Raw genomic sequence first — 27296 nt, forward strand, 5'->3', positions numbered from 1 at the left:
ATTAATTGATTGTGTATGTTAAAGCAATCCCACAGTACTAGGATAAATCCCACTTGAGCATGGTATGTAATTCTGTTTACTTCTAGCTGGATTTAATTTGCTAGTATTCTGTTGAAGATTTTGGGCCATATCTTTATAGCTGCTACCAGTATGTAGTGGATTTTTTTGGTTTGTTTTTGCCTTTACTTGTGATGTCTTTGGTTTCAGTATCACAGTACTACTGGCTTAATAGAATTATTAGGGAAGGGTTTCCACTTCTAATTTTGGAAGTTTCTGAAGTGATACGAAGTTGTCTTTAAACAAATTTGGTGGAATTCATCACTGAAGTCATTGTGCTGCAGTTTCTCTTTATGGGGGAAGCTTTTCAATGACTAATCCAATCTTGTTATTTGCTATAAATTTACTCAGATTTTCTATTTCTTCTTGACTCAATTACAATAATTTGCTTCTTTCTAGAAACTGTTCTTTATAGTTGTTCATATCATTCCCTTATAATTCATTGTATTTCTGTAAGGTCAGTAGTGATGTCCTCTCTTTAATTACTGATTTTAGTAATTTGATATTTCTCTTTTTTCATGATCAGTCTAGGTAAATTTTTATTTTTACTTTTCAAAGAAACCAATATTTGGTTTCATCTATAACCTAATTGCTTTTTTATTTTATATTACATTAATCTCTGCTGTGTAATCTTTATTATTTCCTCCATTTTCCTTGTTTTAGGCATATCTCATGTTTCTGTTTGTAATGTTTCAGGTTGGAAGTGTAAGCTATTGATTAGGTATTTTCTTCTTTTTAATAAAGGCAATTGAAGGTATAAATATCCATCTAAACACTGTTATAACTGTATTCAAAAGGTCTGTTCTTTTTTCATTTTCATTCAACTTAAAATATTTGCTACTTTCCAATGTTTGTCCTTCCTTCCTTCCTTCCTTCCTTCCTTCCTTCCTTCCTTCCTTCCTTCCTTCCTCCCTCCCTCCCTCCCTCCCTTCCTTCCTTCCTTTCTTTCTTTCTTTCTTTCAGGTTGGCAGCTTTATTGAACTTTCCTACAAAATACATTTTATCTTATCTCTGACTTAGGAAATGCAGGGTATCTTCCTGTCAGATTAAAAAGTGAAGAAACACAATTGGACAGTAATAAGAGAGTTCTGAGCCCCAGATTTTCATATACAGATCACTGTGCTGCAGTCCAAAGCCTAGTGTTTTTAATAGAAGCTACAGATTTTTAGTACCAGGACCAAAGAAAGACAGGACAGTTCCATGATCTATAGAATCCAAGGGCAAGGCTCAAGGTTATAACCATTTCTTGGTGACATTGAGATGATCGAGCTGGTTTATGGGGGGGGTGGGTAACTTGGAAGTGCAGGCTGCCTTCAAGGTCTTGAAGGCCTCAGCGCAGCATGCTGAGGCAAAGCCGTACCCCTGTAGTGCATGCTCAGCCAGGAGGGGTTCCCAGCCTCCATCTCCAGGCAATGGATCATTTTCTGTTTTGCAGAGACTGCCCACAGTGCTTCCCACTCCACTGCCTGCCCTGTGAGGAACATGGCACCTCCTGCGTTCTTCAGAATTCTGTGTCCTTCAGCCTCAGTCCTTGTTTTTTTTGTTCAAATTATTAAGTGTATATTGTTGAATTTCCTTACTTTTACAAATTTCCCAAATTTCTTTTATTATTGCTTTCTAAGTTAATTCTATTATGATTAGAGAATATGCTTAGTATGATCTCAATCTTTTAAAATTTATTTAGGCTTTTTGTGTTGCCCAGTATGTAGCTGATCCTATAGAATTTTCCATGCATGTTTGGGAAGAGTGTATACTATCATTGTATAATAGAGTGTTCTAAAAATGGCCTTTTGTTGTAGTTAGTGTTGTTCAAATCTACTATATTCTTGTTGATCTTTCTCTTAGTTGTATCCATTATTAAGAGCTCCAAATATTATTACGGGTTGTACATTTTACCACAATTTTGTTTTGAACTTGTGGTTTTTGGAGGGTTTTTTTTGTTCATAAATGATTATAACTTTTATATCTTCCAGATGAACTACTCCTTTAGGAATATAAAATGTCCCTTTTTATCACCAGTAACTTCTAAAAAATTTTAAATCATATTTTTTCTACTGGTATAACCAGTTCTATTTTTTCACAGTTGCTGCTTACATGATGAATCCTTTTTACGTTTTTACTTTTTAACACATTTGTGTATATTTGCATCTGAAGTGTTTCTCCTGGAGATGACAGACAGTAGACTTATTGTTTTACATGTAAGTCTGACAATCTATACTTTTTAACTGAATTGTTTAATCAATTCATATGTAGTGTTATATTGATAATGTTGAATTTATGTCTATTTTACACTGTGTTTTGTGTGTTTTCTTCCTCTGTTCCTTCTTTACTGATTTATTTTACTTTTTGAGCATAGGTATTTAAATTCTTTAATTATTTTTCCCTTTACTTTTGAGTTAATTACTTAGTGGCTGCTCTAGGGCTAGTAGTATCAATATTAACTCATTAGGATTGATTTCAGGGGCCATCACCTGCAAAGCTGGCATCCCACAGCAGCACCAGTTCAAGACCTGGTTGGTCCACTTCTGATCAAGCTACCTGCTAATGCATGTGGGAAAGCAGCAGAAAATGGCCCATGTACTTGAGCCACTGCACCTATGTGGGAAACCAAGAAGAAATTCCTGGCTACTGACTTCGGCCTGCATAGCCCCTGAATTGTAGCCATTTGGGGAGTGAACCAGGGGATGGAAGATTCTCTCTCTCTCTGTAACTCTGCCTTTCAAACAAACAAAAATAAATCCTAAAAAAAAGAACTAATTTCAGCTTTATATTAATTACAACGACATATACAAATGTTGGCCCTATGTAGCACTACTTCCTCCTCCCTTTTTGTTACATTAATGTTAATACACATTATTTCTTTATTATGTAAATCTGACACTATAATGTCATAAATTTAACATAATTTATATCTTTTAGAATATCTGGGAGAAGAGATGAGAACAATTTTTATCATATTTTGTTTTTACTTATTGGTTCCTGTGAGTTCAACTTACCTTCTGGTGTCACTTCTTTACCACATTATAGCATTTCACCCACTGCCTCCTTTGTGTATTTTTATATATTACATTTCTATAGTTACATGCCCCCAAAATAATTATATATTTTATATGTAATTTTATTTGAAGAAAAAAAGAAAGAAATACACCATTATGTTTTAAACTTACATAATTACCTTTGTTAGTGCTCTTTGTGTTTTGTGCATGTATATTTTAATTACTGTCTGTGTTTATGCACTTTCACCAAGAAGTTTCTTTCAGGTTACATAGGGCAGGGCTGCTCATAATTCATGTCTTTAGTTTTTGTTATATGGAAATGCTTTTTTATTAAACATTCATTTTTGAGAGATAATTGTAGGAGATACAATTCTGACTTGACAGATTTTATTTAAGCACTGTGAAAATACCAACTCATTGTCTTTTCTTTTTAAGATTTTACTTATTTATTTGAGAGGTAGAGTTACCAATAGTGAGAGGGAGAGACAAAAAGGTCTTCCTTCTGCTAGTTCACTCCCAAAATGGTTGCAACAGCCAGCGATGTACTGATCCAAAGCCAAGAGCCAGGAGCTTCTTCCAGGCCTCGCATGCAGGTGCAGGGGTCCAAGCACCTGGGCCATCTTCTACTGCTTTCCCAGTCCATAACAGAGAGCTGGATTGGAAGAGAAGCAGCTGGGACTAGAACCAGTGCCCATATGGCATGCTGGTGCCACAGGCAAAGGATTAACCTACTGTGCCACAGCACTGGCCCCAACTTCTTGTCTTTTAACCTCTATTTTTCTATGAGAAATCAGCTGTCAATACCATCACAGTTCCATTGTATTTGACAAGTCATTTTTCTTGTCAGATGGTATAATCTTTACCAATTTTTTCAGGTTCACTGACTCCTATAATAGCTCAAATCTACTGTTGAGTCCTTTTAATAAATTTTTTCATTTTAATTATTTTACTTTTAAAATTCACAATTTCTATTTGGTTCTCCATAATAATTTATATCTTTGTTGATATAGTATATTTGATTACATTAATATTACTTCCTTTACTTGTGTAAGCAGAGTTTTCTTTCCAATTAAAGTAGCTGCTTTGATGTCTTTGTTTACTAAGTTTCATGTGTAAGCCCTCTGACAGGCATTTGTTGCTTGAATAGTTCCTTATTTTATGAATCTCATGCATTTCTTTTTCTTTGCATATTTCAATTTGTTAATGAAAACTGAACATATTAGACAATTTAGCAATTGTGGATACTGATCCACATCCATGGGATTCTTGTTTACTTGTTTGTTTGTTTAGTGACAGGGATGCATTATTCCAGTGAAATCTATTTTTCCTATAGTGCGAAGTTTCTGATGTCCTTCCTAAGAGGGAACAGCCTTGGCCATACTTGCAGTCAACATGGAATAATAATAGTTCTGGGAGAGTTCTCCTTAACTATTTTTTGCTGATCTCTTTTGTAAGTTTCTAGCCTATCTGCTTCTATTGGTATCACCCCCAGATTTTAGGTTTCTCTAATTGTCAATTGATCACTCTAGTTTTTCTTATAATTCATTGGGGGAATGTATAGTTATTTATTTATTTATTTACTTATTTATTTATTTATTTTATTTTTGACAGGCAGAGTGGACAGTGAGAGAGAGAGAGACAGAGAGAAAGGTCTTCCTTTTGCTGTTGGTTCACCCTCCAATGGCCGCCGCGGCCGGCACGCTGTGGCTGGCGCACCGCAATGATCGGAAGGCAGGAGCCAGGTGCTTCTCCTAGTCTCCCATGCGGGTGCAGGGCCCAAGGACTTGGGCCATCCTCCACTGCACTCCCGGGCCATAGCAGAGGGCTGGCCTGGAAGAGGGGCAACCAGGAATGTATAGTTTTAATCTCTCATTCAATTAGATTTAAATCTTTTTGCCAAGGTACTCTGTGGTAGAAGCCTTTTATTCCAACACCAAGAGGGTTTTCATAGCTTTGAAATGATTTTAATAAAAATATTTTCAAGCAATTATTGTTGTTTTACTGGTGAGTAGGCTAAACGTTTATTACACCATATTCTAGAAGTTTCTTCCTGTCCATAGATTTTAACTTAATAAGGATATTACACGATATTTATGTTCATATTATGTCCACAAAATGAACTTCATTTTCAACGATGAATTTTAAATCACTTTCTATAATACACATAGTATCAGATACATCATAGTTTATAGCATAAATTGTAAAAAGGCTACGTAGATTTCATGAAAAATATACATATATAATGTATGTGTATATATACACCCACAATTCAATTAAATGTATATATAATTTTCTTAATCTGTTCAGCTATTGATGGGTGCTTAGGTCAATTCCATAACCTGGCTATTGCTAATCATGCCGCAATAAGCATGGGAAGGCAAATAGCTCTTCAAAATCTTGATTTCAATTTCTTTGGCTATATACCAAGAAGTTGATTGCTGTATCATATGGTGGTTCTGTTTTTAAGTTTTTGAGGGAGTCTATACTGTTTTCAGTGATGGCATTGCCAATTTGCCTTCACACCAACAGTGCTGAAGGGTCCTCTGTTCTCCACACCCTTGCTAATACTTGTGATTTTTGGTATATTTTTCATAATAGACATCTTAACAGATATGATGGTATATCTTTTTTTCTTAATCAATTTTCAAGTTAATGTGATATGGATAAAAGAAGAACAGAGCCCAAGTAATTCATAAATACAATTCTAAAAATATGATACTTTCCTTCCTCCCTCTCTACTTTCCTCTTTCTCTTCCTTCTTTATTCTCTCTCCTTCCCTCTTTCTTTCCTTCCTCCTTTTCTTTTCTTCTTCTGTTTTTTTCTTATTTTTCTTTATCTTTCCTTCTTCCTTTCCTTTTATTTCTTCTTTTGTTTCTTTCCTTAATTTTTGAGATAACATTTTAAATTTACATTATAGTAGAAGGTTTCATGCTCCACTAAATAAAACATTCAGTAAGTGAAAAATAAAAATGCTTTATTGTGGTTTTCATTCTCATTTCCTTGATTATTAGGGATGTTGTGTGTTTTTTCATGAACCTGTTGCCCATTTGTATCCCCTATTGAGAAATGTCTATTCAGGTCCTTTGCCCACATTTTAATTACATTATTTGTTTTCTTCCTATGGACTTTTTAAAGTTCCTTATTTATTCTAGATATTAACATTTTATCAATTGCATGTTTTGTAAATATTTTCTCTCAGTCTGTGGATTCTATCTTCACTTTAACACTTCCTTATCTAGTCTGATGCAATATCATTATTTACTATTGCTTTTTTGCTTGTGATATGAGATCCTATTAAAAAGTTTTTGTCCAAATCAATGCTTAGAAGTTGTTCTACTAAGTTTTTTTTTTTTCTGGAAGTTTACAATTTCAGTCTTATATTCAGCACTTTAATCCATTTTATTTTTAATAAATATGATGTAATATGAGTCTAATTTCAATTTTATGCATGTGGATAAACACAATTTATTAAAGAGACTATCATTTATCCCATCATATGGTTTTTTCTTTTTTGTCAAAAATCTATTGAATGTGTGTAGATTTATTTCAGGAATATCTGTTCTGTTCCCCTCAAATATATGTCCTCTTTCATGCTTTCAACAAATTATTTTTATTAACCTGACTTCATAATTTATTTGAAATCAGTTATTGTAATATTTCCAGCTTTGTTCTTCTTGCTCAAAATTATGTTGACTGCTCAGGGTCATTCATGGCTCCATATGATTTTTGTAATTGTTTATTCTGTTTGCAAAACTGACCACTGGAATTTTAATAGAAATTGCATTGAATCTGTAGATTGCTTTGGGTATTACAGACATTTATCAATATGAATTCTTACAATCCATGAATTACAGATATCTTTCCATTTATATGTGTCTTCAGTGTTTTATAATTTTCAGTATACTGATATTTCAGCACCTTGGTTAAATTTATTTTGTTAAATGGGATTTTTTTTTTAATTTCTTTTTCAGATAGATCTTTGTCAGTATACAGAAACACAACATTGTCTTTTGTATTTTGTGGTATTCTATAACCTTACTATATTGATTTATCAGTTTAGAAAGTTGTTTGATGAAGTCTCTAGTGTTTCCCATATCATCACGTCATCTGATCATGGCAACTAAAAGCAGAGATATTTTCTCTTTACCCTTTCAGTTTAGATAAGTTTTTTTTTTTTTTTTTTTTTTCCTGGCCTAACTGTCACGGCTAGGACCTTCAGTACTCTTTTGAACAGAAATAATGAAATTTAGTATTCTTATCTTAATTACTATCTTAGTGGAAAAGCTTTCAAGTTTTCACCATTGAGCATGCTGAGGGGTTGTAGTATATGAATTTTATTATATTGAGGTAGATTACTTCTACAATTTGTTTACATGCTTTATTATGAAAAGATTAAATTATGTCAAAATCTTCTGCATCCATTGTGATGATTGTGGTTTTTATCCTTCATTCCATGAATGTGGTAAATTACATTAACTGATTTATATTGAGCCATGAATCCCAGGTACAAATTCCATTTGTTCAACATGTATCACCCTTTTTTAAAGAAAGGATTTATTTATCTGAAAGCTAAACAACACACAGAGAAAGAGGCAGAGACAGACTTCCCAAGTGCCCTCAATAGCCAGGGCTCAACCAGGAAGATTCCATAACCCACTGGGTTGTCCTGTGTGGATGGCAGTGACCCAAATACTCAAGCCATCATATGTTCCTTCCTAGGAATTTTTTTTTTTTTTGACAGGCAGAGTGGACAGTGAGAGAGAGAGACAGAGAGAGAAAGGTCTTCCTTTGCCGTTGGTTCACCCTCCAATGGCCGCCGCTGCAGCCGGCGTACCGCGCTGATCCGATGGCAGGAGCCAGGAGCCAGGTGCTTTTCCTGGTCTCCCATGGGGTGCAGGGCCCAAGCACCTGGGCCATCCTCCACTGCACTCCCTGGCCATAGCAGAGAGCTGGCCTAGAAGAGGGGCAACCGGGACAGAATCCGGCGCCCCGACCGGGACTAGAACCTGGTGTGCCGGCGCCGCAAGGTGGAGGATTAGCCTATTGAGCCACGGCGCCGGCCCCTTCCTAGGAATTTTAGCAGACAGCTGGATTGGGAGAGGTGTAGCCAGGACTTGAACATGCACTGGGATATTGGATGCTGGTGACTCAAGTGCTATAGTTTAACTGGCTGCATCACAACACCAGCCTATACAATCCTTTTAATATGTTAGTTGAACTTGGTTTGATTGTACTTTTATGTTGAGGGTTTGGCACCAAGTTCATCATGGATATTGGTCTGCACTTTTTTTTTTTTTTTTTTTTTTTTGGTAGTGTCCTCATTTGGCTTAGGTATCAGAGCAATGCTGTCTTTCCTTCTTTGCAAAATGAGTTCAGAAGTACTTTCCTCTTCAACTTTTAGGAAGACTATGGGAATTATAAACACCAGTTATTCTTCAAATGATTGTCGGAATTCACCAGTGAAGTCATTAGGTCCTTGACTTTTTTGTGTGAGATTTTTGATTACTGACTGAATCCTCTTACTCATTGTTCTGCTCAGATTTTCTATTTCTTCATGATTCACTCTTAGTAGGTTCCATGTTTCTAGGAATTTATCCATTTCTCCTAGGTTATCCAATTTGTTGGTATATAATTACTCATCATATTTCTATGGCATCAGTTCTAACATCTGCTTTTTCATCTATGCTTTCAAGTCTCCTCTTTTTCTTAGTCTAGCTAAAGATTTCTTGATTTTGCTTATCTTTTCAAAAACCAACTCCTAGTTTAATTAATTTTTCCTCTATTATTGTTATTTCTCTAGTTCATTTATTTCTGCTATAAGCTTTGTTATTTCCTTTCTTCTGCTAACTCTTGGTTTTAGTGTGATCATTTTTCTAGTTTCTTGATATATAAAGTCTTACTGTATATTAGCAAACTTTCTTTTTTCTCAATGTAGATCTGTAGGAAAATTAACATTGGTAACTGGTGGAGACCAAATTTTGAACCTCCTCAGTATCCATATATTCCTGCACATATTACAAAGCCTAAGGAACATAAGAAGTTGTTTCTGGTTCAACTTCAAGAGAAAGCCTTGTTTGCAGTCCCTAAAAATTACAAGCTGGTAGCTGCACCATTGTTTGAATTGTATGACAATGCACCAGGATATGGACCCATCATTTCTAGTCTCCCTCAGCTGTTGAGCAGGTTCAATTTTATATACAACTGAATTACGCACAGTGGAAAAGTAAAAGAAGCCGTCTCTGTGAGCACAGCTGTACACGGTGTAGAAGAATAAATGTGGTAGAAGAGGTTTTTGGTTTTATCTTTTTCCCATTCCCTAAGTTGCCACTTAACTTTCTATTGTTTGAATAGTAAAGTTAATATGAAGAACTAGATAGTGGTGTAAACAAATGTGATAATGTTTATTTACTTTTGGTTCTACTCATTTTTTTTTTGTACAACATTAAAGCAAATGAACTTCTAAAAAAAAAAAGAATTGCTGTTGCTGTATCACATATTTTCGTATGATGTTTCCATTGTTTTTTGTTTCCAGATATATTTTCATTTACTTGATGATTTCTTCTTTGACTCATTTCCTATTGAGAAGTATACTGTTCAAATTTCACAGCTGTCTCAGCTGTTTCATTTTGCTATAACAGAACACCCAATACTGAATAACTTTTAAGGAAACAAGGTCTGATATAAAGAAAAGGTTTCTGGAATTTTAGCTGTATGTCACTGGCAACTGGCTTCTATAAAGGGCCTCATTCTGCACCATGTATGGAAAAGCAGAAGGACACACGGGCCCATATAAAGTACAGGAATGGGAATCCCTCATGACCCCAAATGCTTCTTAAAAGATCTACCACCTCTCAACACTGTTACACTGGGTACCAATCCTCAACACAAATTTTGGTGGTGACAAAACATATCCAAACACAGAATTATTTAAGTATTATTATCATTGATTTCTAGTTTCATATAATTATGGTTAGAAAGCTATTATGATTTCAATCACAAAATTGTTAGGAAGTTTTTGTTTCCTAACGTGGTACATCCTGAAGAATGTTTCAGGTGCACTTAGAATCTGAATTATGCTAATCTTATTTAGACTTTCTATTTAGATGACCTACTTATTGTCTATAATAAGGCACAGAAGTCCTCTATTACTACTGTATTAAAATCTATTTCTCAATTCAATTCTCAATATTTACTTTATGCTTATGCATTCTGATGTTGGGTGCATATATAATTATAATATCTCCTGAATGAGTTGATCCTCTTCTTGTGAAACCTTTTTATGAAAGAATCCTTTTTGTCCCCTGACTTAAAGTTGATTTTGTCTTGTATAAATATTCCTGCTCCATTTTGGTTAGCATTTTCATAAAATATCTGTATTTAATTCTTTTATTCTTAGTCTCTGTGTGTTCTTAAAGCTAACGTGAATCTCTTGTGGGCTGAATATGGTACATTTTTGTTATCCTTCATCTTATGTCTTTTATTAGAAAATTAAAAATGCCTATTAATATAAGGAGAGTGGATTTTATACATTCCATAGGTGCAGTTCTAAGAAGACAATAACACATCCCTTACTCTCCTACGTACCCCAACTCCCCTTCCCCCTCCTCTCTCTTCATCAGTTTTTGCAAAGACATGATTTTTATCCACTGTAAATTTACAGGCTTAATTCTCCACTAATCATAATATTTAAGAAGTGAAAAGTACAAAGACCTCCATTTCAAAGGAGTGTAAACAAGGGCTAAAAATGACAATCATGTCCAAAAAGATCATTTCATTCCTACACTACATTTTTTGGTACTCTATATTAACTGTACATATCAAAGAAAGCATACCATATTTGTCTTTTTTATACTGACTTATTTCATTAAGCATAATGGTTTCCAATTGCCTCCATTTTTATGCAAAAGAGAAGACTTCATTCTTTTTTATGACTGAGTAGTATTCCATAGTGTATATATATACCACATTTCTTTATTTAGTCATCAGTTGATGGACATCTGGGTTGATTTCATATCTTAGCTATTGTGAATTGAATGCAATCAACATGGGGGGTACAGATAACTCATAGGCTGATATCATTTCATTTGGGTAAATTCCCAGAGATGGGATGGCTAGGTCTTATAGTTGATCTATTTTCAGATTTCTGAGGAATCTCCATAACTATCTTCCATAATAGTTGCACTAGTTTACATTCCCACCAACAGTGGATTAGGGTATCTTATTCCCCATGTACTTACCAGTATTTATTGTTTTTAGATTTTGGATGATCACCATTCTAACTGGGGTGAGGAGACATCTCATTATGGTTTTTATTTGCATTTCTCTGATGACTAGTGATTCTGAGCACTTTTCATGTGTCTGTTGGCCAGTTGTGTTTCATCCTTTGAAAATTGCCTGCCTAAGTCCTTTGTCCATTTCTTAACTGGTTTATCATTGTTGAGTTTTTTGAGCTCTTTATAGATCTGAATATTAACGTATTATCATAGTTTGCAAATATTTTCTCCAATTTTGTAGCTTGCTTCTTTACTTTGTTCAGTGTTTACTTTACAGTGCACAAGCTTCTTAGCTTGATATAATCCCATGTGTCTGTTTTTGTCTTTATTACCTGTGCTTCTGGTGTTTTTACAAGAAGTTTGCCTATGCCAATGTTTTACAATGTTTTCCTCTAGTAATTTGATGGTATCATGTGGCATATTTAGATTTTTGATCCACTTCGAATTGATTGCTGTATAAGGTATAAAGTAAAGGTCTTGTTCCATAATTCTGCATGTGTAGATACAATTTTCCCAGCATCATTTGTTGCAGAGACTGTCCTTTCTCGAGGGATTTATTTTAGCTCCTTTGTTTAATATTAGTTGGTTGTAGATGCATCAATTAATTTCTGGAGTTTCTGTTATGTTCCATTGGTCTACATGTACCAAATTATTTTGATTATAGCTGCCTGTAGTACGTCTTGAAGTCTGGCATTGTGATGCTTCCAGCGTTTTTTGTTGTTGCTTAAAACTACCTTAACTATTTGTGCTCCATTGTGTTTCCATATGAAATTTAGCATCATTTTTTCTAGATCTGAAAAGAATATTGTTGTTAATTTCATTGGGATTACATTGAATCTGTAAGTTGCTTTTGGTAGTAAGCACATTTTGATGATATTAATTATTCAAATACATGAACATGGGAGATTTTTCCATTTTTTCTGTCTTCTATTTCCTTCTTAAATGTTTTGTAATTTTCATTGTAGAGATCCTTGACCTGCATAAATTTATTTCAAAGTGCTTGTTTTTTGTAGCAATTATAAATGGGACTGATCTTACAAATTCTTTTTCAGCAATGGCCTTGTCTGAGTATGCAAAGGCTACTGATTTTGATGTGTAAATTATATATCCTGAACTTTCCCAAATTCCCTTATGAGTTTCAACAGTCTCTTAGTGGAGTCTTTTGATTTCCCTATGTATAGAATCATGTCATCTGCAAACAGGAGTAATTTGTTCCTCCTTTTCAATTCGTATCCCTTTGATTTCTTTTTCTTGCCTAATAGCTCTGGCTAAAACTTCCAGGACTGTATTGAATAGCAATGGTGAAAGTGGGCATTCTTGTCTGGTTCCAGACCTTCGTGTAAATGCTTCCAACTTTTTTCCAGTCAACAGGATGCTGGTAGTTGGTTTGTTATATTTCCTTGATTGTATAGAGGAATGTTCCTTTTATATCAATTTTGCTTAAATTTTTCATCATGAAAAGATGCTGTATTTTATCAAATGTTTTCTCTGCATCTATTAATTATACAGGTTTTACTCTTCAACTTATTAATATGATGATCACATTTATTGATTTGTGTATGTTGAGACATCCTTGCATACCAGGGATAAATCCCACTGGGTTCGGGTGAATGATCTTTCTTTCCAACTTCTTGGTGTAGGCACCCATTGCTATAAAATTCCCTCTTAACGCTGTGTTTGATATATTCCATAAGTTTTGAAATGTGTGTTGTCATCTTTAATTTTCAGGACTTTTTCATTTCTCTTTTGATTTCTTCTACGACCCACTGTTCATTCAGTAGCATATTGTGCAGTATCCATGTGTTCATATATTTTCTAGACTTTCTTAAGTAGCTAATTTCCAGCTTCATTCCACTGTGGTCAGAAAGGATCCATGGTACGGTTTGCATTTTCTTGAATTCGCTGAGATTTGCTTTATGTCTTAGTATATGGTCTATCCTAGAGAACATTCCATGCATTGATAAGAATGTGTATTCTGCAACTGTGGGATGAAAGGTTCTGTAGATATCAATTAGGTCCCATTTGGTCTATAGTGTAGATTAGGTCTGTTATTTCTTTGTTGATTTTCTGTTTAATTGATCTGTCTTTGAAAAAACTGGGGTGTTGAAGTCTCCCATTATTATTGTATTGTAGTCTCTTCCTCCCTTTTGATCTATTAACATCTGTTTTAAATAGTCTGGCATTGGGTGCAAATACATTTATGATAGTCACATCTTCCTGTTGAATTGATCCATTAATTATTACATAATGCCCTTCTTTGTCTCTTTCTTTAAAAAAGATTTATTTATTTTTATTTGAAAGGCAGATTTACAGAGAGGCAGAGGCAGAAAGAGAGAGGCAGTGAGAGGGAGAAAGAGAGAGAGGTGTCTTCCATCCACTGGCCCATTCCCCAGTTGGCTGCAATGGCTGGAGCTGTGCTGATCCAAAGCTAGGAGCTGGGAATTTCATCCCAGTCTCCCATGCAGGTGCAGGGGCCAAAGGACTTGGGCCACCTTCTACTGATTTCCCAGGCCATAGCAGAGAGCTGGATTGGAAGAGGAGCAGCCAGCACTAGAACTGGCAAACATATGGAATGCCGGTACCGCAGGCAATGGCTTTACATGCTACACCACAGCGCCAGCCCCACTCTATTCTTTCACTTTCAGTCCTTGTGTATCTTTGTTGGTGAGGTGTGTTTCTTGTAGAAAGCAAATAGATGGGCCTTGTTTTTCAATCCATTCAGCCAGTTTGTATCTTTTAAATGGAGAATTTGGGTCATTTACATTTGAGGTTATTATTATTGATAAGTAATGAATTGATTCATAAATATTTCTATTGTTTGCTTTGGATTCCCTTTATAATATGACTGGATATTTTCTGCCTTCACATTCTTTCACATTCTCCTTTTTTGTGCATAGTACATCCTTAAGAATCATTTGTAAGGCTGGATAAGTAGTGACAAATTCTTTCAATTTCTGTTTATTTTGAAAGATCTTTATTTTACCTTAAATTATAGATGAGAGTTTTCTGCATACAGTATTATTGGTTGATTTTTTTTCTATTAGGACTTGGACTATGTCTCTCCATTCTCTCATAACCTTTAAGCTTTCTGAGGAAAAATCAGCTGTTAGTCTAATTGGGGATCCTCTGAAGGTAATCTGGCATTTCTCTCATGCACATTTTAGAATCTTTTCTTTATGTTTTACTGTTGAAAGTCTGAGTATAATGTGTTGGGGTGAAGATCTTTTCTGATCATATCTATTTGGAGTTCTATGTGTATTTGTGAGTTCTATTTGGAGTTCTATGTGTATTCTTATACTTGCATGTCCCTTTCTTTGTCCAAATTGGGGAAGTTTTCTGCTATTATTTTACTGAATAGGCCTTTTAATTCACTCTCTCTTTCCACACCTTCAGGTACACCTGAGATACATATGTTGGGTTGTTTGATAATATCCCATAAATTCCCAACACTGTTTTCAGCATTTCTCATTTTTTTCAATTTTTTTTTGCCTGAGATATTTTTAAGGATTTGTCTCCTAGCTCAGATATTCTTTCTTCTGCCCCACCAAATCTGTTGTTGAAGCTTTCCACTGTATCTTATTTGACATATTGAATTCCTCATTTCTAATATTTCAGTTTGATTTCTCTTCAATATCTCCATGTCTCTGTAAAATCTTTCATTCATATCACATATGGATTTCTTTATCTCATTGATTTGTTTCTCTGTATTTGAGTAATCTAATGGTCATTCTTTTGAATTCATTTTCAGGCATTTCATCGGTTTCTTCATTTTCACATTCTAATATTGCAGGTTGTTTTGTTCCTTTTAGGAAGTATTATTGTCTTCCTAGTTCTTGTTTCTTATATTTCTGCATTTGTTTTTAGGCACTTGTGAAAACACTTGTTTGGCTTTCTCTTCAGATGGCTTTTATCTTTGGACTATGCCTCTGTGGCTTAGTGGAATGTCTGTTCCTTCAGTGAACATCCAGAAGCATATGTTGGGTGGGTCCTGGGAGCTCTGGTCAGTGCTCAAAGGTGAAGTAAGAGTCCAGGGTGACACCCAAGTTAGGTGTGATACATCTCCTCCCTTTCTTATTCCCACTCTTATTATATTTAACAGGGATCACTTTTCAGTTAAATTTAACACCTAAGAATAATTGTGTGTTAATTACAGAGTTCAACCAATAGTATTAAGTAGAACAAAAAAATACTAAAAGGGATAAAGTATTAAACTGTTCATCAACAGTCAGGACAAGGGCTGATCAAGTCACTGTTTCTCATAGTGTCCATTTCACTTCAACAGGTTTCCTTTTTGGTGCTTGGTTAGTTGTCACTGATCAGGGAGAACATATGATATTTGTCTCTTTGGGACTGGCTTATTTCACACAGCATGATGTGTTCCAGATTCCTCCATTTCTGAAGCCTTTTATATATATATGGGATTTGGGGAGTGATAGTTCAATTAGGTGCAAAATTCTAAATTAAATGTTTTCCTCAACTTTTTGAAAATATTTTCCATTATTTTATGGCATTCAAAGACCTAAATGAAATATCTCTGCGAGTGAGATCTCAGCGGAAAGAACAGGGCCATCAAAGAAGGAGGTACCTTTCTCTGAAGAGAGGAGAGAACTTCCACTTTGACTATGACCTTGTCTAAATAAGATCGAAGTCGGCGAACTCAAAAGGCTTCCATAGCCTTGGCAACTCATGACAAGAGCCTAAGGAGATTACTGACGCCATAAACAAGAGTGTCAAATTGTTAAGTCAACAATAGGAGTCACTGTGCACTTACTCCTCATGTGGGATCTCTGTCCTTAATGTGTTGTTTAATGTGAATTAATGCTATAACTAGTACTGAAACAGTATTTTACACTTTATGTTCTGTGTGGGTACAAACTGATGAAATCTTAACATATACTAAATTGATCTTCTGTATATAAAGATAATTGAAAATAAATCTTGATGTGAATGGAATGGAGAGGGAGCGGGAGATGGGAGGGTTGCGGGTGGGAGGGAAGTTATGGGGGGGGGAAGCCATTGTAATGCATAAACCGTACTTTGGAAATTTATATTTACTAAATAAAAGTTTAAAAACAAAAAAAAAAAAAAAAGAAGAAAGGCTGTATTACACAGAGAGAAGGAGAGGCAGAAAGAGAGAGGTCTTCCTTCTGCTGGTTCACTCCCCAATTGGCCGTAATGGCTGGAGCTGTGCTGATCCAAAGCCAGGAGCCACGAGCCTCCTCTGAGTCTCCCACGCAGGTGCAGAGGCCCAAGGACTTGGACCATTTTTACTGCTTTCCCAGGGCATAGCAGAGAGTTGGATCAGAAGTGGAGCAGCCAGGACTCGAACCTGTGCCCATATGGGATGCCAATACTGCAGGTGGCAGCTTTACCCACTATGCCACAGCACCAGCCCCTGTCTTTACGTTTTATTTGACTTTGTGTGGTATTATGTTTTATTTCTCTTTTTCCTTTTTTGCATATATAGAAGACTTTTTATTTGTGGTCACCATGAAACTTACTGTCAAAGTTACAACAGTGAAACTTATAACAGTTTGACTTTGAGTGCATTGAAAACCCCTATGCTTTAATATTCATATTAGCATTTCTTGTAAAGCAGGTCTAATGGTGATGAATTCCCTCAAGTGTGGTTGGGAAAAATCTTTTTCTCTCTTCTGTTTATTATGACTTTGTTCTGGTCTCATGGGGGCTATCTGACACAGATATCATGGGTGCCTCGCAAGGTAGTTCTGGTTCCTGGGTATGGGAGTATATACCTGATCTACAGGGACAGGCCTGGAACTTTGGTCCATAGGAGCTGGCTTAGTGGTAGGAAGGGCCTGGAACCTGAGGCAGCATGGGCAGGTATATGTTCTGGTCCATTACTTCTGGCCTGGAGCCTAGGTCCACAGGGGTAGACCTACAGACCTGGGTGTAGGGGCTGGCCTGGCTCTGGGGTTCACTGGAACTACACTGGAGGTCTGCAGAAGCATTTTACACAACTGATACTCTTTCCTCCCTGCAGAGGCAGCTTGGGTGATGAATAATAGGATAATATTAAAATGTCTTTCCTACCTTCATTAATTTGTCTTTTCTTATTACTGTGTTCCACCTAGGTACTGTAACTTCTCACTTGGATTCTTTAGCTCTTGTGAAGGCATTTTTCTTGCATGAATGTTCAAATTCATGTTTCTGTGAAAAGAAAACTTCCTATTCTATATCCTTGTTGATGTCACTCCAAATGAGACTATTAATACTATTTTATACAGTCAGCACTCAGAAACACATGTCATTTGGGGAGCTCACCTTTGCATCTTTTCTTCTACTATTACTTTATGGATCATTCTAAAGGAGATCCTTGGGGAGTGATAGCTCAATTAGGTACAAAATTCTAAATTAAATGTTTTCCTCAACTTTTTGAAAATATTTTCCATTATTTTATGGCATTCAAAACTAGTAAGAAATCAGATTCTGGCAGCAAGTTAAGCTGCCACTTGTGATGCTACCAACTCATATTGGAGTATTAGTTCAAGTCCTGGCTGCTCTGCATCCGATTTAGCTTGCTGCTAAACATTTGGGAAAGAAACAGAAGATGGCCCAAGTACTTGGGTCTCTGCCACCCATATGGGAGACCAGGATGGAGTTCAAGGATCCTGGCTTCAGCTTGGCCCAGCACTAGGTGTTGTGGCCATTTGGGAGGGTGAACCAGTAGAATAAACATGCTGTCTTTTTCTCTCTCCTTATCTCCTGTGTTGGAGCTTCCTACTTTATCTTCCATATGCAAACCCATGTTTCAGATCTTTCTCTTTGTGGTGAATTCTAGGATGAGTTCAGTTTGTTCTTTATGTTGTTGTTGTCTTCAACCTGCTATTCATTCTCATTTTAAAATTTTATGTTTTAATTTCATTAATTATATTTTTCATTTCCAATGTTTCTAATTCTTTTTTCATAATTATTCTGAACTTCTTGTTTAATCCCATATACTTGTTTTATAAACTTCCATTTTTCTCTCATGGCTGTGGCCTTTACTTAATTTTTTTTAACTTTTATTTAATAAATATAAATTTCCAAAGTACAACTTTTGGGTTATAGTGGCTTTTCCCAAAACCTCCCTCCCACCCACAAAAAAATCCCATCTCCCACTCCCTCTCTCATTCCATTCACATCAAAATTCATTTTCAATTATCTTTATATACAGAAGATCAATTTAGTATATATTAAGTAAAGATTTCAACAGTTTGCACCCACACAGAAGGACAAAGTGTGAAGTACTGTTTGAGTACTAGTTATACTGTTAATTCACCTAGTACAACACATTAAGGACAGACATGCTACATGGGGAGTAAGTTCACAGTTACTCCTGTTGTTGATTTAACGATTGACACTCTTATTTATGATGTCAGTAATCACCCTAGGCTCTTGTCATAAGCTGCCAAGGCTATGGAAGCCTCTTAAGTTTGCCAACTCCGATCTTATCTAGACAAGGCCATAGTCAAAGTGGAAGTTCTCTCCTCCCTTTACTTAATTTTGTAAATGACATAAAGACATATGTTAAAGTTCCTCTTGTTAGTATGCCTGTTTTACTCTCTGTCAGCTTTTCTGTTTGCTAAATTTGTTGCTTGTCCTTCTAAGTGCCTATACAGTTATGGTTCCTCTTGTTCACTTTCAGTAAGCTTTTCGTAGCCTCAGTTTAGCCTCTGCTGATGGTCTGGTTACAGTACAGGCTTTTCACTGGGGTCTACTACTCTTCACGGATGCATTTCCAGACTTAGTCCTTCTATGATGCAATTTCAGCCTCCCAAGATTTTGCACACTGTACTGCAGGAGGCACAAGCTCTATGGGGAGGAGGTTTATTTTTCTGGGCATTGCCAAGACAATACAGGAAGTAGGTGGTACCTTTCCTGGTACCCAGCTTTATATAATCTGTGCAACATGTGTAGACACAAAGATGCCAGCAAGTATTTCTAAATATGTGCCTAAATCTCATCACTCTCCTGCCTGTGGACTGACTTTACAGCTTCAGAGTGTTGTGAAACTCATTTGTTCTCCATTCCTTTGTTTTACTTTTTTTTTTCTTTAGGGGGATATCTTATTCTAGTTTGTAGAGATTTCTCTTTCTTGATTTCTAGAACAATGTTTATTAATTTAAAAATATATTTTACTCTAATGTTTGAGTTCAGTACAGATGCAATATGGTAGGTTTCATAATATTCAACTCACCATTATTGACCAGGAGGCCAAACAAATAATTTCTCAACATAAAATGTGTCATATTACCTACTATATGATATGCAGCATGTTTAATATGTGATGTATATCATAATATGTGAAAGAATATTATTTCTCCATATAGCATAGAATCATACCCAACGGATGAGAAGTATCAACATTTATAAAAATGGCTCTTGAAGGTACTAATTTGGAAAACATAGTTCCTCTCAATGAATTCAGCATGGCCAATTTTGTCTCTAGCATTTGATCAGATCAGTTTCTCTGGTGAGTGCCAGAAATTGTATGGCTCAGGGTTAGGGGCTGTGCTGAATGAAAAATAAATAATGTCTTTGAATTCTAGATTCATACACAGTGAAGCATTGTACTTGATTTCTAGGGGACATCCATAAACTGAGATGGTGAAGGATGCATACGTTCATATTTCCTATTTCATATTCAATCTCAAGCATGATCTAATTAAGTGAAATGTAAGGTTTAAAAAAATCTGCACTATTTAACATACTACTTGTCACGCTTATTATTTTAATTTTTCTGTTGCTTTAAAGAGGTATCTATGGGGCCAGCACTGTGGTGTTGTAGGTAAAACTTACACCTACAGTGTTGGCATCCCATATGGGCGCCAGTTCAAGTCCCTGCTGCTCCACTTCCAATCAAATTCTCTGCTATTGCCTGGGAAAGCAGGAGGAGATGGTTCAAATCCTTGGGCCTCCATCCATATGGGAGACCGAAAGAAGCTCCTAGCTCCCAGCTCTTGGCTTTGGATCAGCCCAGCTCCAGCCATTATGGCCATTTGGGGAGTGAACCAGCAGATGGAAGATCTCTCTCTTTCTCTCTCTCCCCATCTCTCTCTGTTTTTTCCTCTCTCTGCCTCTGCCTCTCTGAAATTCTGCATTTCAAATAAACAAATCTTTAAAAAAAGATGTATCTAGGTTCAGTGCAATAACTATGCAACTCCCATGACCATATATGTTAGATATAGTAACATATTGCATGTAACATATATGTTAGATATAGTAACATAACTATTGCATGTCAAACAAACTATTTAAGCATTTACTATGGGATGGTAACAGACTATGATTTCAATTATTAGGGCAGCTAATATGGACAATAGTAAATTAATAATTTAAGAATTTAAGCATTTTACCTTAATAATTCCCAACATGTTCACTGAGCTCTGTCTACACTATCACTAATCAAACAAAACCAAAGCTGAACAACAAAAAACCCACTGCAAATTTTAAATAGCAAAAACATAAACAAACTAAATGGACTAAAAGTCAGAAAAATCTTACTTCTAGTACTAGGTACACTACACCTAGGAGGATGTCCCAGGATAAGTTATGTGACTCTCTAGAAATCATATGTAGCATTGTATAACCATCTAACCCATAAATACACTTCAAATATAAGTATTTCGTAAAATATTCACTGATTTTTTTTCCTACACATACCTATCCAGCTGTCTACTCATCCACTTAGCAAGTTCTAACTGATGATTTGTCAGGCAGAGCTCTATCAGGATAACAGAAATACAGAAATTATGAAAAAGGCACGATCTGTTTCTAGGAGCTCATTGCTAAAAATAAGTAAGAGAGCCATACTGAAATCTGGCAGAATGATAGAGAAATTCCAATGATGAGGTGAAAATCAATAAGGCTGGGAAAGGGAGAGAATACCTCCCTAGCCAGTGGAAGTGAGGCCTTGTAGTCAGAGGTCTATACTGATCCTTAAGAGATACCTTGAAGTACATCATGGGAACAAGTTAAGAAAACTTTTCCAAATAGGGACATCTGACTATATCACAGTGTGGAATTTCAATAGGCTTGGCAGGCTTAAGGAAACTAAAAAGAGACTGAGATGGTTAAAATATAGGACGTATGTTGGGGCCAGTGACTGAAGATGAAGATGGAGCTTGAGAGAGCCACCAAATTATATAATTTTTTTTTTTATTTTTTGCATCACACACTTAGGAGAAGCAAGTGGCTGATCTACTTTTAAGTGATCACATTACAGTTGAGACATATCTTGTACCAGAGACTTGGTTTCTTCATTGCAGATATCAGAAACAGCAAGTTTTACATCACACTGAATTCCTGAGAAAACCGTGTCTGGGTGGAGCCAATGACAGCAGTCCATGAGATAGGCTTAATCGCACCACATATCTGCTATTAGAGGAAAGACGAGTCTGAGCAGATTTTAGTGTTCATCATCCTGATCAGACTGTATTCCAGTCTCCCACGGAGTCCACTGCACATGGTGGAGAGGGAGAAGCCATAAGTAATGAAACTACTAACCCTCAAATTCTGTCCTATGTTGTTGCTTTCCCCCATTTTGCAACAGAATTCCATGCAGCTGTACTCGAGGGCATCAGCCTATCTAGGGTGGAGGATGCAGCTGAGAGACTGGGTGGCTGTGATCTTAGCAGAAATAATGGAAGCTTATCTCAACACCAAATATGGATGTGAGTTATGGGGAACTAGTGATGATGGGGTTCAAGGAAGAGAAGAGAATGCATATGGCAACTAACAAGCCCCTAATCCACCTTAGGACCACCCACAAAACTCCACCTCTGAAAGATTCCAGGACATCAACACCACCACAATTAGATCAAGCCTCCAATTCCAGCCTTTAGGGAATATACTCAAACCACGTTATAAGCATATCAGAGACACATTCATCTAAATAGGAGAACCAACAAAGAAAGAATCCCATGGGCATCACCAAGGTTATTGCTCTGTAGGATTTAATTTGGTGAAAAGGGATTGATTGAGAAAGTAACTGAATGCAGTGCAGTAAGAACCTGTTAGGCATTTTGAGATAATGAGTAAATCCTCAGACTTCTGGCAAAAAAGATCAAGATTCTCCTTGTGGGACAAGTTTATGTTTCTTTGGTAGTAAGGAGGGAAGAGCTTCCAAGTAAAGAGAGAACTTCACTGTTTCTCTCATTCATGCCTTGTAAGGTAATTGGCTTGGCACTGTAGGGTTGCAGGAAAGGAACAAAAAGGTAAAACAGTTGTAGGTGTTTGAGGCAAGGGGAGAGAGCACAGCTACAAGGATTATTCAAGACAGGAAGGCAAAGGTAGAAGTCTAGGACTCCACGGGAACAGACTGAGGTGCCCTTATCTCCTTCCTTTATATTCTTGTCCAATCTGTAGTGCTAACTGACAATTCTATGACTTCTTTTATATATATATATATATATGTGTGTGTGTGTGTGTGTATGTATATTTATATTCATATACATTTATATGTATGTATTCAGAAATTAATTTGAAAGCCAAAATTCCCTTTATTTTCATACTCTTAAGTCTTTCAGTTTCCCATCTCCCTTTTATAAGCTTTTTTGAGATATACATAAACTCACATACAAGTCATTTAATTTAATGAATATTTAATTTTAATTTTTCTTCCAAGAAAAGTCATTTATTTTAACATGTTTGGTACTTGATAGGAGATTACTCATCTCAGTTTCATTTACCACTCCCTTGCTTCTTTATATTAAAAGGTTAACAGCCTCAAAGACAATATGAACAGCAGGCAGAATATCATCACAGACTATAAATGAGTCATCTCTTTTTAAAAAGATTTATTTATTTATTTATTTATTTTGAAAGAGTTACCGAGAGAGAGGGAGAGACAGAGGGTCGCCATGGCCAGCCCTGGTTTCAGAGGCTCAAACATTTGGACCATCTTCCACATCTTTTCGCAGGCCATGAGCATGGAGTTGGATCAGAAGTGGGGCAGCCAGGACATGAATCAGCACCCACATGGGATGCTAGCATTGCATGCAGTGGCTTAACCAGCTACACCAAAATGCCAGACCCAAATGAGTCCTCTTAGGTTGTTTTCTGTTGTTGTTTGTTTGTTTGTTTGTATGTTTTTTAATTTGGAAGGGGGTGTTAGCAAGATGGCAGACTAGAGGTACCTAGCATTCCCTCCTTCACTGTAAATGAAAAACAAATACTATACTACTAGTATAGGGATGACACTAGAGTGCAATGGGGATATGACAATGACATCACAGAGCACACAGAGTAGGATGGCCTTACAAAACAGAGAACAACATACACAATACCTACCATCTTGTCCCCCCATTTCAGATCAACTGAACCAAAAGGAACATCACATGGCAATGAAAGGGTAAGCAGGAGGCTCACAGAAATCCTCACTAATGCCACGGATGGGAGTTTACTGCTTAAGAAAGCTCAAGCCCAATTTGAGGGACTGCTGCAATACTCACACTGCTGTATTACCCTGGTCAAAGGTCCCAGCACATAGAGTGGCCCCTCACCCAGATTCCTGCTACACAGTACCACCTTGAGAACCCAACAAATCAAGATCCTGCAAAGCAGAGAGTTCCTGCACCCACAGGCAATGGTCATCTGGATCCCTAGAAACCAGGTATACCTGGAAAGCCACCAGGCAACGTGAATGAGTAGTTTTGGTCCCAGAAACTCTGGGAAACAGGTGGGCAACTATTCCCACCATCACAAGGTTTGCAAACCAGCTGAGCAACCCAGCCCATCTTTCTGCATCCCTGAAAGTTAACAGGTGGAACTGTCCACCTTCCTGGGGCCTTAGTAAGCAGCTAGGTGGTTCCACTTACTGACTTAAATTCCTAGGATGTAGTTAGGCAGCTCATTCAGAGCTGTTTAATTTGCCAGGGCCCAAAAAGCACCCACACAGTCCTTAGACACAGATAGGCACCCTGCTTGGGCCACTGATGCTGCACAATCAGTAATGTGGCACTCAGACACTGGTAAATTTCCTGCCCTCACTGCTGGGAGTGCACTGCCACACCCATCAGTGCCCACCAACACACTTCTGCCCCTGCACAGACATGAGAGTCTGATGGGCATCCTGCCTCTTCTGTTGTGTCACCTATACATCACCTGTAACTAAATGGCCCCACCACCACACATCCTGGCAAAACTGAAGGTGACATACATCTGAAAACACATGTGTCACACCCAGAGCTGCCAGACAACTTGCCTCTCCTAAGGAGGTTGCATGCCATCTCACAGATAAATCCATAACCTCCTGTAACCTAAGGCACTGAGAGACCTGCAGGCACTGCCAACATTGATTGCTGCTGAAGAAGCTTCAAAGAAATTACAATAATGCATCCACCTGGGACAAAAGCCAACATAGCCTACACAACCAACACTGCAGAACACATCACCAGGATACAGTATCTTACAATGAAAGCCACACTTTAAAATTAATAAAGACAACAGATTCATCAGGTGTGCAGATATTAACATGGGAACAAATGAAGCGTGAAAAAGAAGGTAATATGAAACCTCTAAAATGAACACACAAAAGTTCTCTAGGAACAGATTTTAAGGAAAAGCTTAACTCTGATGAATTCTCTGACAAATACTTTAAAACAATGATTTTAAGCAACCAAACTCAAAGAGATACAAGGGAATAAAGACAGAAAATTCAACAAAATTAGAAAAGCAAGTCATTATATGAATGATAAATTAAGCAGAGTACCATAGAATAATTCTAAATAGACAACGAGAACTAGAAGAGCAAAAGCAAACTTAATCTCAAATAAGTGGCAATAAATAAATGAAGATCTGATCATAAATGAATTATATAGTGACTGAAAATAATACAAATATTAATGAAACTAAGAGGTAGCTTTTTAAAAACATAGAAAGTTGTCAAATCTTTAGGTAGATGAATGAAGAAAGAAGAATCAATAAATAAAATAAAAAATACAAAAGAGACATGACAATTGGTAACATAAAAATACAAAGACCGATTAGAGACCATTTTGCACAGTTACATGCCAACAAATTTAAAATCTTTGAAGAAATTCTGGAAACATGTAGCCTATCAAAAAATTGGACCATAAGGATATAGGAAACTAACAGATCAATAGTGAGTAACAAAATGGAATCAGTAAGAAAATGTGTCCTGATAAAGAAAAGTCTAAGGGAGGATATTTGGCACAGTGGTTACAATACTGTTTAGCATGCTTACATCCCATATTGGGTACCTGGGTTCAAGTCCTAGATCCACATTTGATTCGTCTTCTAATGCACACTCTTGTAGGCAGCATGATTTGGACCAACTAGCTGGTTCCTGAGACCCATATGAGAGATCAAATTCCCAACTCCCATCTTCATCCTGGCGGAATCTTGACTACTGCAGGCATTTGGAGAGTTAACAGCACTTGGGGGACCTCTCTCAATTCCTGTTTGTCGTTCTTCTCTCTTTCAAACAAAATAAGTAAATACAGTTTTAAAAAGAAGTATAGGCCGGTGTCGCGGCTCACTAGGCTAATCCTCTGCCTGCGGCGCCGGCACTCCAGGTTCTAGTCCCAGTTGGGGCACTGGTTCTGTCCCAGTTGCCCCTCTTCCAGTCCAGCTCTCTGCTGTGGCCCAGGAAGGCAGTGGAGGATGGCCCAGGTCCTTGGGCCCTGCACCCGCATGGGAGACCAGGAGAAGCACCTGGCTCCAGGCTTCGGATCAGCACAGCGCGCTGGCCGTAGCGGCCATCTGGGGCATGAACCAACAGAAGGAAGACCTTTCTCTCTGTCCCTATCTCTCACTGTTTAACTCTGCCTGTCAAAAAAATAAAATAAATAAAACAAAATAAAAAAGAAGTATAGAGAAGATGGTTTTACTGCTGAATTTCACTAAACAATAGGCAAAATTTTTATATATTTATTTATTTTAAAGGCAGAAATAGAGAAAGAATGCTTATCTGCTCATTCACTCCCCAAATGCTAAAAATGACTAGGGGAGGACCAGGCTGCATTCAGAAGACAGGAACACAATTCAGGTTTCCTATTTGAGTGGCAGGGACTCAGTTACCTGAACCAGCTCCTGCTGTCTCTCAGGAAGGAAACCAGAATCAAAATAAGAGCCAGGACTTGGACCTAGGCACTCTGATAAGATTTGAGCATCCCAACCAGTGGCTTAGCCACTGTGACAAATACTTGCCGCTCAACAATTTTTTTATTTTTCAATACTTGTTTTTTTTTTAACTTTTATTTAACAAATATAAATTTCCAAAGTATAGCTTATGGATTACAATGGCTTTTCCCCCCCATAACTTCCTTCCCACCTGCAACCCTCCCCACCTCTCACTCCCTCTTCCATTCCATTCACATCAAGATTCATTTTCAATTCTCTTTATATACACAAGATCAATTTAGCACATATTAAGTAAAGATTTCAACAGTTTGCATCCACACAGAAGCACAAAGTGTAAAATACTGTTTCAGTACTAGTTATAGCATTACTTCACATTGGACAACACACTAAGGACAGATCCCACATGAGAAGTAAGTACACAGTGACTCCTGTTGTTGACTTATCCAATTGACACTCTTGTTTATGATGTCAGTAATCACCCCAGGCTCTTGTCATGAGTTTCCAAGGCTATGGAAGCCTTTTGAGTTCACCGACTTTGATCTTATTCAGACAGGGTCATAGTCAAAGTGGAAGTTCTCTCCTCCCTTCAGAGAAAGGTACCTCCTTCTTTGGTGGCCCGTTCTTTCCACTGGGATCTCACTCGCAGAGATCTTTCATTTAGGTTTTTTTTTTTTTTTCTTTTTTTTCCCCCACAGTGTCTTGGTTTTCCATGCCTGAGAAACTCTCATGGGCTTTTTAGCCAGATCTGAATGCCTTAAGGGCTGATTCTGAGGCCAGAGTGCTGCTTAGGACATCTGCCATTCTACAGTCTGCTGTGTATCTCGCTTCCCATGTTGGATTGTTCTCTCCTTTTTAATTCTAT

General features: G+C 36.9%; 1 protein-coding gene across 7 annotated transcripts in view; it reads right to left on the bottom strand.

Moving 5' to 3' along the window:
* The window catches only part of MTHFD2L (methylenetetrahydrofolate dehydrogenase (NADP+ dependent) 2 like), a 151396-nt gene that overhangs the window by 49049 nt on the left and 75051 nt on the right, over positions 1–27296 (bottom strand). Inside the window, exon 8 of one of the 7 annotated variants that reach the window (XM_051819694.3) lies at positions 22916–25768. The exons of the other annotated variants lie outside the window; for them this stretch is intronic. Within the exon in view, the coding sequence (XP_051675654.2) occupies positions 25743–25768 (26 nt within the window). The 3' untranslated portion in view covers positions 22916–25742. Of the gene's footprint in view, positions 1–22915; positions 25769–27296 lie in introns of those variants that run through there. 7 annotated transcript variants of the gene reach the window in all.

The sequence above is a fragment of the Oryctolagus cuniculus genome, chromosome 8 (genome assembly GCF_051225735.1).
Source record: "Oryctolagus cuniculus isolate XC-2025 breed Fujian yellow rabbit chromosome 8, ASM5122573v1, whole genome shotgun sequence".
Taxonomy (NCBI): domain Eukaryota; kingdom Metazoa; phylum Chordata; class Mammalia; order Lagomorpha; family Leporidae; genus Oryctolagus; species Oryctolagus cuniculus.